This window comes from Xyrauchen texanus, chromosome 27, assembly GCF_025860055.1.
Source record: "Xyrauchen texanus isolate HMW12.3.18 chromosome 27, RBS_HiC_50CHRs, whole genome shotgun sequence".
In the NCBI taxonomy this organism is placed as follows: domain Eukaryota; kingdom Metazoa; phylum Chordata; class Actinopteri; order Cypriniformes; family Catostomidae; genus Xyrauchen; species Xyrauchen texanus.
In genome coordinates, this window is record NC_068302.1 from 22,181,556 (window position 1) to 22,197,340 (window position 15,785).

A 15,785-nucleotide genomic window follows, 5' to 3' on the forward strand; every position below is an offset into this window, starting at 1 on the left:
TAATATATAATATTTTAGGGGAATTTTTTGACACGGACATTTTGTCCTCTAAGGATAAGTGTTTTTTTTTATTTTTTATCTGACACTGCACAACAAAGAATAATGTATCACCGTGATAAGATGCGCGGATTGACAGTCTAAGGCGCGGAGGCAACTGTGATTCCGCGTCTTTAAGTAGAGAATAATTTGTATATACAATATTAACATGGCAGTTTGTTGACGCAGACATTTTTGTCCTCTAGTGACCACAGAGTAACTTTTTTTATTGACGCGCAAGCTTACGCCACAGCAGCATTTTCTCTGCAGTAAAGTGTATTTGGTTGGACAGTAAGGCTCTTTTTTGTTTCTTCTATCTCCGTCTCTTTATTTTCTTAGCTAAACAGAACAAAATATTTTTGCACACTCTGAAAACTTCCACACCGAATCTTGTAGAGCAATCATCACAAAATAGTTCTGATTCAGCTGTACAATGTGAAGCAAGAATCGTCTGACCACGCACAGATTTCTGGACAGTTTCTCCTCTATATACAATTTTAAACTACAGAGCAGCTGTGGGCCTGTTTCTTGTAACTCACGATGGAGACTAAACAACTGATCATTGATTTCAAATGAGTGAGTGTTCATGTGTGGATATTGAATTGCTTTGGTACGAGAGTAAATTAGGTCTTTTTTTAATCATGTATATGCCATTTAAAGATTTAAGAGGCTCACATGCTGATATTATCTCACTTTGAACTTGATTCCATGAATAAAGAAAAGTAGCTTTCATTCACGGTGCCTTTTTAACCCGTCCGTGACTGCACGTGTCAGACCAGTCGTCCGCACCCTGAGAGTGACGTCTGCATTCTTGAGACCGGGGTCGGAGAGCGTGCGGCGGAACACGCGTACACGGTGAGTAAAGAGTTTGAAAAAACCCTGAACCACAGCGAGCTTGTAGGGGCATTTACAAGTACTTACGAGCATAATAGTCTGATTTTTTGGGGATGATCGGCGTGTAGAACCTCTCGTGATGAAGCTGAGCGCGAGCTAATGAGCCGCAGGCCGGTCTGTAGCCAGTTAGCATTGTCACCGGGCGGTGAAGCAGAATTGAGGCGCACAGCAGCGCCGCTATCCGTCGAAACTCACAGGAAACAACACTGCTTTACAGGCCGCGGTTTCTCCTGTGAGCACACGAATAAACATACCTGTCAGCGGTAAAATCTGTGCGTGTTCTATATCGTTAATATGGGTTGATGTATACGTTAAACTCCTGATGTTAATTCTTCGCACTTCGTACTTCTAGTACACTTGAATACACTGCTAACTTTCACTCGTCAAGTGATATTGATTTCAATAAATCAACGGTAATCAACAATCCAATTAGTATTACAGCCATTAGTGTAGTGTAAGCTATGCTTCGTGCAGTTCTGACTTTATAGTATTAGAAGAGCTGCGGATTGTGTTTTATTGCCAGATTAAAGAAAGCCAACAGTACTGGTGATACTAAAACCTAATTTAATATGTGTCTACATTACGATATTTATTTTGAATGTCTGGAAAGTTTTTGGATTCAAATTGAGATTGACGAAGCACTAGAAACAGTGTACAGTAAGGTTAGTTTGTCTCGTTTAAGATTCTACCTCCCTTCATAGTGGAGACATTATGTGATGCTTTGAATGGTTTTGTCTACATGTCATTAGAAAGAACACACGGATTCCATATGATGCAGTCTTTCCTAGAGATATGTTTGTGATCTTCAATATTTATGTATTGCAGTAAATAGACATGCCTTCAGGCTTCTTGCCCTGATCCTTGAACATTATGCTTTCACTAACCCCAAGTCTTGCATTAGAGATAGTGCTGGATCTGTATTTCATAATTCATGATCTGTATCATTCGTTATGTGCATGCTTGATTTGCCCTGTTAAAAGCCCTGTTATGGTTTAAAGCATTTAATTGGTTTTCATATATTTTCTAGTTAACGCATTCAGTACTTTTTAAAGGAAATCAAATAAAAATATAGTTGCAAGCAGCAGTTGCGGGGCCAAGCACACCAACGTCATGTAAAAGTATGATTGGACATCACTGATTATGATTAAAAAAAAAAGCAGAACAAAAAACTTGAGTAGAATCACTAATACTACAATATGACTTGACAAATAGGTGCATTGTCACCAAATTTATATGATGCAGTCAGGGTGTGGTGACAATGACATGCGCAATTTCATGTGAATACGCCAAAGCGTAGCCTCAGATCCTTATTGGCATATTCCAATGAAATATGTTGATGTTTCTCAAGAGACTGTTTGGGTTTGTCTATCAAAAAGCTTGTCATGAGTGCCCCTAGATGTTATACAGCTAATTTTGTACTTGTATTCAGCATGACCCAAGAAAGGAAACAACTGTCTAAACTTTGAGCAACTTTAGGGCATTGAACATAATATATTGTAATGCACTGGTAAAATACAGCATTTAAATCCAAAATGGCCGACACCCAATATGGCCTACTTAGAAAAATTGGGTATCATATGATTTGGTATGGCCCAAGGAATCCAAAGATACGAGACTCAGGATTTTAAGTTATAAGCAAAAAATAGCCATTTTCAGATTTCTTGACCAGTAAGTGGCGCTATGCCAAACATGCTCAGGTACACTCAAGGAATATTGGCATACATTTTCATTTCAATACGCCAAAGCATTTCAAAGATACAGCCTCATGTCCATTGTGGCATAATCAATGTCTATTTCCTTGAAGAGGTATATGAAAAAAGTTTGGTCAATCATTATGAATTCCAAATGAATGATGCATGCCAAATTTCAAGTGAGTCGGACACACGGTCTAGGAGGAGTAGAAAAAAAAGGAAAATTCAAAATGGCGAAAAATCTAGTCTTGGGGAAATTGTAACTGGTATCCATTCGACTCCGCATACATTTTGTTTCTAGGAAGTTTACATACACTTAGGCTGAAGACATTAAAACAAATTTTTTAACCACTTCACAAATTTAATAATAGCAAACTGTAGTTTTGGCAAGTCATTTAGGACATCTACTTTGTGCATTGACAGATTGTTTCACTTTTAATTGTCTATAGCACTATTCCAGTGGGTCAGAAATTTACATACACCAAGTTAATTGTGCCTTTTAAGCAGCTTGGAAAATAAAAAAAAAATTATATCAAGCCTTTAGACAACTAGCTTCTGTATCTGTGGATTTATTTTAAGGCCTACCTTCAAACTCTCTTTGCTTGACATGGAAAATCAATAGAAATCAGCCAAGACCTCATAAAAAAAACATTGTGGACCTCAAACAAGCCTGGTTCATCCTTGGGAGCATGATGGTACCATGTTCATCTGTACAAACAATAGTATGCAAGTATAAACCATGGGACCACGCAGCCATCAGGAAGGAGACACATTCTGTCTCTTAGAGATGAATGTAGTTTGGTGCGAAAAGTGCAAATCAATCCCAGAATAACAGCAAAGGACCTTGTGAAGATGCTGGAGGAAACAGGTAGATTAGTATCTATATGCACAGTAAAACGAGTCCTATATTGACATAACCTGAAAGGCTGCTCCGCAAGGAAGAAGCCAATGCTCCAAATCTGCCATTAAAAAAAAGACTACAATTTGCAAGTGCACATGGTGACAGATGTTACTTTCTGGAGAAATGTTCTCTAGTCTAATGAAAAGAAAATTGAACTGGTTGGCCATAATGACCATTGTTATGTTTGGAGGAAAAAGGGTGAGGCTTGCAAGCTGAAGAACACCATCCCAACCGTGAAGCATGTGGTGGCAGCATCATTTTGTGGGGGTGCTTTGGTGCAAGAGGGACTGATGCACTTCACAAAATAGATGGCATCATGAGGAAGAAAATTATGTGGATATATTGAAGCAACATCTCAAGACATCAGCCAGGAAGTTAAAGTTCGGTCGCAAATGGGTCTTCAAGATGGACAATGACCTCAAGCATACATACATATTTATGGCAAAATGGTTTAAGGACAGCAAAGACAAGGTATTGGAGTGGCCATCACAAAGCCTTGACAGAATCTGATAACAGATCACTCAGATCATTAGGATCACATCAGCTAGAAATACCAAGGGTTCACTCTAAGCAAGGAGAGTCTGCTTTTAGCTATTATGCCAGCCGCAGCTGGAACCAGCTTCCAGAAGAGATCAGATGTGCTCCTACAGTAGTCACATTCAAATCCAGACTCAAAACACATCTGTTTAGCTGTGCATTTACTGAATGAGCACTGTGCCACTGTGTGTCCGATTGTTTGTACTGTTTTTTTATTTTATATTCTAAACTGTTTCAATTATTCGTATTTTTTTAATTCTTATTTTAATCTCGTCTATGTAAAGCACTTTGAATTACCATTGTGTATGAAATGTGCTATATAAATAAACTTGCCTTGCCTTGACCTCAATCCGATAGAAAATTTGTGAACAGAACTGAAATGGTGTGTGCGAGCAAGGAGGCCTACAAACCTGACTCTGTTACACCAGTTCTGTTTGGAGGAATGGGCCAAAATTCCAGCAACTTATTGTGAGACGCTTGTGGAAGGCTACCCAAATCATTTGACCCAAGTTAAACAATTTTAAAGCAATGCTACCAAATACTAACAGTGTATTTAAACTTCTGACCCACTGGGGAATGTGAAATTTTTTTTTTTATTTCTACGATTATTCTGACATTTCACATTCTTAAAATAAAGTAGTGATCCTAACTGACCTAAGACATGGAATGTTTTCTACGATTAAATGTCAGAAATTGTGAAAAACACAATTTTTCACAGTTTAAATGTATTTGGCTAAGGTGTATGTAAACTTCTGACTTCATCTGTACAGAAGAAGTGCAACTTTGAACAGTTGGTGTCACTTGAGGCTTTAAGTTAGAGACCCCACATTTTAGTCATTTACATTTAAGAGTGTCCTCTATCAGTATGCTAAATTTCATAACTTTCCGATGGGCTGCCATGGACTTCAAGAGTAGAATAAAAATAATACGGCTCTGCACCTTTGGTGCTTTGCCCCCTAAAAATAGGCTTCAAGAGTTGGGTTAAAATATTCTGTTGGATTACACATGGTAAAATACGTGTTTTAGAAGATACTGGAGGGTGGTAGATATATGTAACAGTGCTGTTTCTGGGTGTCACTTGAAAATAAATGTAATTTTTTTCAAACTGTATCAAATCATGAATGGAAAAAAGGAAATGTAAATATGAAATCAAATTATTAATATAAATTCAATGAAGTACGTTCAAATTTGTATCTGGATAGGAACACATTCTTTGGTGACTGACCAACTTAACATGCTAGTTTGATTGTTCTTTTCATTACTGAGTCTATGTTTGTGTCAGTGGTGGTGTTATTTGGTTCTGATGTTTCGCTATGGTTTGGTGTATTCAGTTTAAAAAGGACGTGGAATAAAACAGATCAGTTTGACATAATTCACCTTTGTGGACAAAATGTGACTGCAGAGGCTTATGCCTTTTTTATTGCTTGTATTCATTAGCATTGAAGAATGAATGATGATAAAGGTAGTTGACTAGTGGTAGGTTTTGATCTAAACTTAACTTTTCCAAATGTCTTGATTTTATCCTCTTTTCCCAGATTTTAAGATCATAAGATGCTTGTATAATAACTTGGATTCCTTTCTATCCTTTATCACAGTGGAATTTAAATTGCACTCTCTTTGATATCTAACAGCCAACAAAGTCCTCAAAATCTATTTCTAGATAAGTGTGTGTGTGTGTGTGTGAGCGAGCGAGCGTGTATTTATCACTTTGTGGGGACCAAATGTCCCCATAAGGATAGTAAAACCCGAAATTTTTGACCTTGTGGGGACATTTTGTAGGTCCCCATGAGGAAAACAGCTTATAAATCATACTAAATTATGTTTTTTGAAAATGTAAACATGCAGAAAGTTTTCTGTGAGGGTTAGGTTTAGGGGTAGGGTTAGGTTTAGGGGATAGAATATAAAGTTTGTACAGTATAAAAACCATTATGTCTATGGAAAGTCCCCATAAAACATGGAAACACAACGTGTGTGTGTGTGTGTGTGTGTGTGTCTGTGAGACAGCTCTGGTTAGAGATCTCCTTTTGGAAGCACAATAATAATGTCGGGAAAAGTCTCTAAAAGTGGATTCATTTCTATCCTTTATCACAAAATCTATTTGGAGATAAACAGGTGTGTGTCTGTGTGAGACAGCTCTGGTTAGCGATATCCTATTGGCAGCACAATAATAATGTGGGGAAAAGACTCTAAAAGTGGTATTAATATGTTGTTCATTCTTTTGAAGACCTTGGAACAGTTGAAACAGTCCTTATAACTATATACTTCCTCAAAGCCAAGATACTCTTAAATGTGTTAAAATGCCAGTACACCAATTAATGATATGTCTGTGTGTGTTCTTTGATTTTAACTTACAGGCCTCAGCAGAGTGACCAACCATGCGTGAATATAAACTTGTGGTCCTTGGCTCTGGGGGCGTGGGGAAGTCTGCACTGGTAAGTTCAACCTAAATCAAATTGTTGATTTTTCTCCTTTAGTATTTATCAATCATTTTTATGGTTATTTGCCAAACATTCCATATATTCAGCAGTGTTGTTTACATTAATGTGCTATCATGAAATATTGTGTTAAATTTATTAAATAAGGTTGTTATACCATTGGCCACCCTACTCGTTAAGATATTGGCCATCATCAAACTATATAAGTTGACAACTGGTATTTAGTGCACTCTTTCTGGCCTTCTCTCTCACAGACAGTCCAGTTTGTACAGGGAATATTTGTTGAAAAATATGATCCCACAATAGAAGACTCCTATAGGAAGGTATTGTAACCTTCTTGACTAATGATACATTAGAGCATAAGAATTAAACTGTGTTTAAACTGAAGATACTTTGATCAATTCAAAATATAGGATTATATAATATACAGGATTGACACTCCCATTTCTTTTAGCAAGTTGAAGTGGATGCACAGCAATGTATGCTAGAAATCCTGGATACTGCAGGCACAGTGAGTTGAATATAGTGCACAAACTCTGCTTGCCAATTAGTTGATTTTATCCTCCATATTATTTGATTATTTAATGCTTGCCTACAGGAACAGTTCACAGCAATGAGGGACCTGTACATGAAGAACGGTCAGGGTTTCGCTCTGGTTTACTCCATCACAGCACAGTCCACTTTTAATGACCTGCAGGACCTACGAGAGCAGATTCTGAGGGTTAAAGACACAGAGGATGTGAGTCTCTTACCACATGATATAGAGTTTCTTTTTTTATCACTATCTACATGTAATTTTGTCTGTGCTATGTACATATTCTGAATGTTGATATTGATAGTTCAGGGTAACAAGTTTACTGCAGTTCTTATTAGTTAACTTATAAGCCATGTCTCCCCTAAAAGCAGAGCTGTTTGAACCTTTTTAATGTAACAACATTTTGATGCACTTGCTTCTATTGCCTACTTGGAGAGATGTAAAAGCACTATTATATTGATCTTGCTTGGACCTTTTTGGGAGATATGATGATTTGAAATTTGAAGATCTTTACCAGAGCACCACATTCTGTATTTAAAGCTACATATCCGTAAATTTGAGTTTTTAGCTCTCGATGAAAACTAAGGGTAGAAATTATGCATCCATATATGGGAATCTTTGTTACACAAACACTTGTTTATTTTTTTAAAAACTTTTTCTTCATCTTTTTTAGCTCTGTATATGAAATCTTGTTTATTAAAGGGATAGTTGATTTACTCGCCCGCATGCCATCTGAGATGTGTAAGACTTTCTTTCTTCTGCTGAACACAAAGGAAAATTTTAAGAGAAACATTTCAGCTCTGTAGGTCCATACAATGCAAGTGAATGGTGACCTGACGTTTCGGGTTCATAAAATCAGTTAAAGGAAGCATAAAAGTAATCCAAAAGACTAGTGGTTAAATCTAGGTCTTCAGAAGCTATATAATAGCAGGGTTTTTCCTGGCTCAAAATGAGGTGGTACCATATCGATCAAAAAAGTGATGTTAAAAACATGTAAACATTGGCTTTGCATTAATACAATCCTAATGACCTGGCAACTGAATACTAGTGTTAGATTTACCAGCTGTTTATTAATTTAGTCTTAGGCCTGTGTCAAATGTCCTTTTTAGTTTTTATTATATTTAGTCAACCCTATCCTATTTTTGTATTTATTTTTTGTCAATTTTTAGTTGTCAAAGTCTGGGCATTTTAATGTAGTTTTATTCAATGAAAACTGTTGACATTTTTAGCCATAAGAGTATTTTGTTTATAAGCATTTGTCAATCTAGTCTATCCAAAAAAAAAATATATATATATATATACACACACACACACACATTTTATTGTTGTCATTTTAGTGTTATTTTTCACATAAGATTGATATTATCATGATAATCTAATCAATGATGCAACTTTTTGTGAGCTGCAGACAGCGGGGGTGAGAGACGAGCGTCTCTGTGTTAGAGTGTGCATCAGGCGGCAGAAATTTAAATCTCTGCCAGACTCCCACTCAGATTGGGTCACTTCCGCAACTGGTTAATGTGGCTCTGACTGCACAGAGAATGACAGTTTTGGAGTTTGTGCTAATTTACATGTCATGCTCCTGTAGTATATGAACTTTAATTAAGGATGAAATAAAGATATATCGTCAAGCTGTGATCTGTGTTTCTATCAAACACTCGAGCTGCAGTGCTCCTCTCATCTCGCGTGTCATCATTTTAGTTTTATTTGATCTCATGTTAAATTAAATGACATCAAGGGACTTTTCGACAATGGACTTTTTTTATTATTATCGCTGAGATTTGCAGTTACAAATGACAATCCACCCAGTGCAATGCTTGTTAGTGTTTCCCATGAAGACACCCACCAGAGTTTTTGTAGACAGCCGGAGGCGGCACGAAATTTGATGGAGGCGGCCGCCTAGAAATTCTCTATGCAGGGAAAAAACCCTGAATGGGTTTGGTTGAGAAACCGATCAATATTTAAGTCCTTTTTTTTTTACCATCAATCTCCACTTTCACATTCTGAAAGTGAACGTGCAGATTTATAGCAAAAAAGGATTGAAAAGTGGAAATTCATGTTAAAGGACTTGATCTGTTTCTCACCCAATGTGATTGCATCGCTTCAGAATACATAGATTTACTACTGGAGTTGTATGGATTACTTTTATACTGCTTTTATGTGATTTTTGCTTGAAAGGTCTAGTAGTCACATTTCACTTGCATTGTAGGATGTACAGAGATATTTTTCTAAAAATCTTCATTTGTGTTTGGCAGAACAAATAAAGTCAACCACATCTGGGATGGTATGAGGGTGAGTAAAGGCATTTACATTTTTGGGTGAACTTTCCCTATAAGAAATTAGGCCATACTACTATTGAATCGACCACGTTTCTTTTAGCAGTCCGTGTTAATTCTCATTTAATCATAATACACACACTCATCAGATGTCGCTCTCTCTGTCTCTCTAGGTGCCAATGATTTTGGTTGGAAATAAGTGTGATTTAGAGGAAGAGAGAGTGGTTGGGAAAGAGCAGGGTCAGAATCTCGCTCGTCAGTGGAGTAATTGTGCCTTTCTTGAATCTTCTGCCAAATCAAAGATCAATGTCAATGAGGTGAGTCACACTTTGCTTAATCTTAAGAAAATTAAAAAAGTACTGGCACAGAATAAACATCACCCTTTGTTGCATATTTATAATCACAGTCCTCTAATAAATATCAGTTGTGTTTGTGTGTTTCAGATCTTTTATGACCTGGTTAGACAGATAAACAGAAAGACGCCGGTGGAGAAGAAGAGAACAAAAAAGAAGTCAAACTGCGTCCTACTGTAACACAACTGCAGAGCATGACTGCAGCAGCTCTGAGCCAGGTATATTACTAATTCAGTATATTAACTATTAGGAAATCCTTTAATCTATGTAAACAGAAAATGGTTGAAAGTAGGGTTAAGCGATTTGGTCAAAGAAACCATATTGCGATTTTTATTTGCTTCTTGGATATTGAGGCTAGAAAAAGAACAAAAACATCACACATCAAAATTACACCTAAAACAACAGCTCTCATTGAGTGCCGCCCATTCACTCAGAAGCACACAGTGCATGCAAACTATTTATGTATTTAAGTTGATGCCTTTTGCCATGAAATAATCATACTAGCCATATCATGACTGAATTTATTTTGATAAATTGTGCAGTTAAATTTTGTGCATACAATTACTGAAGAGTAAAATTGAGTGTTCAGCAGGTTACACAAAAGCTTGATATCCTAATATTCATCATATAAAATGATCGTCAAAATCTTTCTCATGGTCACGTGACAATATGTTTTTTATTCAATGTTATTTGGCAAGCAGTTTATCAAATGTGATTTGCGGTACACTTATTGCAGAGACGGGAATTTGATCTTTACTGCCTTTTTCACCAAAAATACATGGTGGTGAAGAAAAAGAGAAGGTGATGAAAAGATGGTGTTCTGAGAAGATTTTTAGGTTCACAGCAGAGAACCATTTCCAATTCCCCAATCAACAGAAAACAAACTGGAGGTCTACATACAGTGATGCGTCATTCTCAGATGGAGGCGCCCATTTAATTGCGTCATATTTTAGTTTAAGTAACAACAGCTTACCTGCTGACAACAGGATGTTCAGAGTGAGCAACGTTTGAGTGATTATGACCAATCAAAAAATGTCAGGGGTCGGGAACCTTTTTTCACTAAAGATCTAATTTAAAAATGTTTTGGTTGATGCGCTTTTTCGAAAGAATCATAGCACAAACTAATAATTTATTATTTTCAGAAACAAAGTTTTTCAAAAAAAATGTTTATATTGCCCATAGACTACTCGAAAACAAACGATTATGCAAAAATGAATACAGAGTACATGTGTTTGTGCAAGTCTCCATAAAATTTCTTCATTTTCCAATGGTTCATGAAAAAGTTAACTTTTGGACTGGGCGATATGTCAAAAATATTTTAAAGATAATAGCCATTAAAATATTGTGATATCCAATTGTATGGTCAACCCCCCCCTGCCAAGGGTCAGTGAATATTTTTGCTTTATTGATTTTGTTTTAAAAATTTTATTAATTATTGAAACATGAAAAACAAAAGACATTTCTAGATTAAAATTGCAATTTTAGCAAAACTAAAAAAGCAATTAAAATAACTAGGTGATTTAAAAAGTCTTATATATAAAACCCCTCCCCAAACATTTGCTGTCTCCAATGGCCAAATTTGCTATCACGTGAGCATCCGTCAACAGCACCAGGTGAAAAAATTAAGTACTAAAGACAATTATAAATGTATAGATAAAAATAATACTACTACTAAAATAATAAAACTTACAGCTCACCCACCTGTTGGGGGGTAAATGAGCAAAATTACTCGCGCATGAAATGGGCCTACCTGCATTTGAACGAGGAGCTCAAAACTGGATTGATCCTTGTCGCTTTTGCCAGGTGCCATTTCACACCCTGGGCACACATAAACAATAAAAATTTTTCATAAAATCGCTCATAGAAAATGCTCTTAACCACTAAGATCAATAGTTATTTGGAAACGAGGCCCAGAGCTCTGAATCAGAGCCCAACATATATGGGATTTGTTTTAGACCGATACTAATTTTAGAGGTGGATAATTTCACTGATTCACTGATATGAGGGCCGATATAGATTATTTTTGAGCTGGAATGGAAACGGACCTTTTTTTCTATGTGGATTGTGCACCGATTTTGCAACAATATGACTATGTAAAGGTACTCCGAAAGCTGCTTTCTTAAACACATATTTTTATCATAGAATATTTGACATTATTATTATTATTATACATTGTCAACCAATTCTAGAAAAGAACACTTGAGAAAATAAAGAATAAATAAAATAAATGGCTAAATAAAAATCAGTACTTTTATGTTTAGTATCAGTTCAATGCTGACCATTAAAATAAAATAAATAGCTAAATAAACATTAGTACTCTGTTTAGTAGGGCTACAACTAACGATTATTAGAACGAATATTTGCCGATTATTGCAAAGATTAATCATTGGCTCAACTGATTATTCAGCTTGTGCCCCGACTTAAAGGTTGGATTAAACATGCTTTCTAACAATAAAGAGGACAAAATCATCTTTTAAAAATACCTCCTAAAAGACATTCACTGAATTAAGTGAAAAAAAAAATACTTATTACGTTTCATTCAGTAAAGACATTCACTGCAAACAATCCAATATTGTAATCAAGTTTTTTTTGTCTCGTTTTCCATTTAAAATTGTCTAAATAAAACAAAAAATATTTACTTGAAGCAACATATAAGACTTGCTTTAAGTGATTGTATCTTAAATATAAGTGTATTTCACTTGGTTGTACTTCTGTGAGTGCAGTAAAGACAAAATATACTTATAATTCAAGATCTATTCTCTAAAAGCAAGTATAAATATCATATATGCTGCTTATCAGGTGAATGCATCTTAAGATATTTTAAAATATTTGTATTTTAAAAATTATATTTAACATTCTCTGATAATATTTTGTTCTTCTGCAGTATAGCTACTAAAGAAAATGTAAGTTGTTTTAAAGGAGTTTTAGATATTTATATTGGAAAACAAGTCAAAACAAAATCAAATGTATTTGTTGCAGTGTTTAATGGGGTGAAGACTACCTCTCGCCTTTTTGTACACTTAAATACATGTTTAACTCACTAATCAATCTTTAACTCCCTAAAAAAGAAAGTTCCTCTTATTAAAGAGAAATGCCAGTTTCAGAGTTTGAAGTTATTTACATGATCTGCTTCTGTATTATTTGAACTTTAATAAAGCTATAACGCATTAAATATAACGCCGGGGTGTTTCCTTTAAAGAGCTCCGGCTCCACTTATTCCACAACGAATATTTGATTTTTGTATTTTATTTTTTATTTTTACATAAATTGCAATGTACATCACCTGAAGCTGTTTGGAATGTTTAGAGTGCATCTGGACTGTGATCTGTGTAATTCTAAAGAACTGCCGTGCTGCTCTCACGCGTCATCGTTACAGTTTAATGTGATCCCATGTTACGTTAAATGAGATCAAACGGCTATTCGACAATTAACATTTTTATCGACAATTATTTTTATTGTCTATAATGTCAACTAATCATTTCAGCCCTAATGTTTAGTATAAGTCAAATACTGACTAGATTAATACAGCTGCGGTGTTACACTGTATTCTACTATAGAATTTCAGGGGATATTTTCAATGGTGGAAAACCAGACTTTTTATAAATGCAATGACTGAAATTGTTTGGTTGAAGGGGGTACCAAACTGCAACTCCTGAACAAAACAGTTTGGTGAATACATGTTTACACATTAGCTTCCACTCAACTGACAAGTGATGAAAGTAGCTACGTGGTTAGCTATAAGCTCGTTGTCATGGAGTGTAAAAGATGGACTTTATTTACTTTCCAGCATTGCGTCTCACCAAATAGGCTTCAACGTAGCATGAAATCAACACTCAACAGACACAATTGAATCCACCACTGCACTGTTGTCTGCTGAGCTGCAAAAAGATGCTCTGATGTTTACCTTTCAATCTGCTACATAACTGACTGCACAGACAAAACTATAGCTGGCTAACAAAACAAACAGATGTGATATGGTTGTCAGGGACAGGGTTTACTTTATATTAGTTATATTGAAAAGGGAAAATGATGGGGTCATTGTTTATTAACTTTCCAGTATGTATTTCACAAACTAGTTAGCAACATACCGAAAAGACTCCGCCCTGTCTGCAGAGCCACCTTCAGTTCTGAGTCCGCTCTGTAAACAATGGAGTTGGAGCACGATCTGCTGGACAAACTACGTTATGACACCAGTTCAATATATCGGTTGGGCACTACTATGAATGTGCGTGTCTTGGAGAAGCGCTTTCATTACACTCGTGAATAGCAGAGCTCACTGTGCACATATCAAATCAGATGCACATCGGCAGTTTTTCTTTCATCAGTTCTACACGTTTATATACTTCTATATAATCACACATGTTTAGTCAAACATGCATCTTTGTGTTTAATTTCTAGTTATATATCACTCCAAGAAGTCTTACAGGTCGCCCTCCAGAGTGGCTGGTACTTTAGCAAAATACTCTGCATGAAAAATCTGCATTTGGTTGGTGTTCTTTACAAACCTTGTTCACTAGGAGTAGGCTGTATGACAAATTAGAGAGAAAGGAAATCAAAACAGTGCAATCGCACCCACACTTTCTGCAGGAAAGTTATCTCTAGAAAGTTTTAAACGATCATGTGTTGGTGAACGGTGAGGCACCTGGCAAACCACTTTTTTTTAACAAAGAGCCACAGGTTCCCAACCCCTGCCCTATGTTGTTAAAATAGGCTACTGGCAGTGATCATGCACTTCTGCTAATGCTAATACAGTATCCTAATTTGGGATTACATAAACCCTGTTAATGTTACAGAAGCTGATATGGTTGTGGAATGGAACATTAGAAGAATAGTGCCACCTACTGGAACTTCTGCATATATTATTTGGGGGGCACGACTTGTATGATTGTAGTGCTGCAACACGTTTTTGGTCAGCGTTTCAGCTTTCAGACTTTGACAGAGATGAATCAAGATCAGTAATCTACTGAGCAGCTCTGAGGTGGTGTAAGTTCTAATTTAGATGAAAGACATTTTGTTTTTTCTCTTTTTGTTGCAGAATGCCAAAATGAAGAACTGTTGCCCAGCTGGCCAACATTCCAGTTCCTCTCTACAGTTATTGACCAAACGGTCAATAAGGCAGAACACCATAGACTCCTGGACTAATATACATAAGACTTGACAGAAAAAGAGAAATGAAGCCTCTGCCTTTTCTTCCAGAACAGTCTTGCAAATTTACTTCCCCCTCTTTGTCTACAGTTATTTCTGAAGGAGATTCCACAATGAGGATCTGTGTCTGAAGGAGAATCTATGTCTGTGATGGGGCGAGGGGGTTTAGGACTTAATAACTACAGAGAGAATGGAGACATTTCAAACCATTTTAATGTTTATAAAATGATCAGAAATGTTTTTTTTTCATTGTTTGGACCTTCATTAATCATTTGTACAGAGAAGGAGCTGTGTGTACTTCATTCTTTAGAAAAGGTTCAACCTTTTTTTACCCTGAGTGTCTAGGTTTCTGATGACTCACAGCTTTCATATTCCCCATAATAGGCTTGAATTCTTTTTTTTTTATTATTATTATCTAGAGAAACTGTGGAAAATTGAAAACTGTTTTGTAGTGGTAAGATGAAAGTAACAAGAAATTTGGTTCTGTGTATCTTAAAGATAAAGATATATTGTACTAAAGCCAATGCTGAAATGATCTTTTATGTTCTTTCACAATCAGAATGACATTAATTTTCCAGCTTTTAAAGATAATGACATTTTTGGTTGTATTTTGTTGATGGCTGTAGCTCAGCCTGGGAGGAATACCGTTTTGAGCCTGAGAAGGAGAAGAATGAAATCTGATCTATAACCCACAGATGACTTCTCTTACAACGGCTAAACCAATAATCAGTTGTCAGTTCTTGACACTTAATTTGCCATGTTAAATCAGTCTTGATGTTTTACTTTAAGTTCTTCATTGTTCTACTCCATGGTTATGTTAAGCATTTCAAGCAAAGTGTGTCTGATTAACTTTTAATTTTAAAGTAATGTGTGCTTTATAATTTTTTTTTGACATAGATTTAAATAAATTTATTTCATATTGATTTGGTGTTTGTCAATTTTTACTATTTTTATTTTTCCTAAGCAGTTTTTACAGTTCATC

General features: G+C 35.9%; 1 protein-coding gene across 3 annotated transcripts; it reads left to right on the forward strand.

The window, feature by feature from the left end:
* The first annotated feature begins 304 nt into the window (after positions 1-304).
* LOC127621159 (ras-related protein Rap-1A) lies at positions 305-15,663 on the forward strand. Of its 3 annotated transcripts, XM_052094653.1 has the most exons (9): positions 310-612; positions 755-891; positions 6,414-6,491; positions 6,749-6,817; positions 6,949-7,005; positions 7,093-7,233; positions 9,479-9,622; positions 9,749-9,876; positions 14,694-15,660. In XM_052094653.1, the coding sequence occupies exons 3-8, from the start codon at positions 6,435-6,437 to the stop codon at positions 9,836-9,838; spliced, it is 558 nt and encodes a 185-aa protein (XP_051950613.1). In that variant the 5' UTR covers positions 310-612; positions 755-891; positions 6,414-6,434; the 3' UTR covers positions 9,839-9,876; positions 14,694-15,660. The 3 variants fall into 3 exon arrangements, with proteins under 3 accessions (XP_051950614.1, XP_051950613.1, XP_051950615.1); XM_052094654.1 differs by lacking the exon at positions 755-891 and having other exon boundaries at positions 305-612; positions 14,694-15,663; XM_052094655.1 differs by lacking the exons at positions 310-612; positions 755-891 and adding an exon at positions 934-1,162 and having other exon boundaries at positions 14,694-15,663.
* Positions 15,664-15,785: the final 122 nt, after the last annotated feature.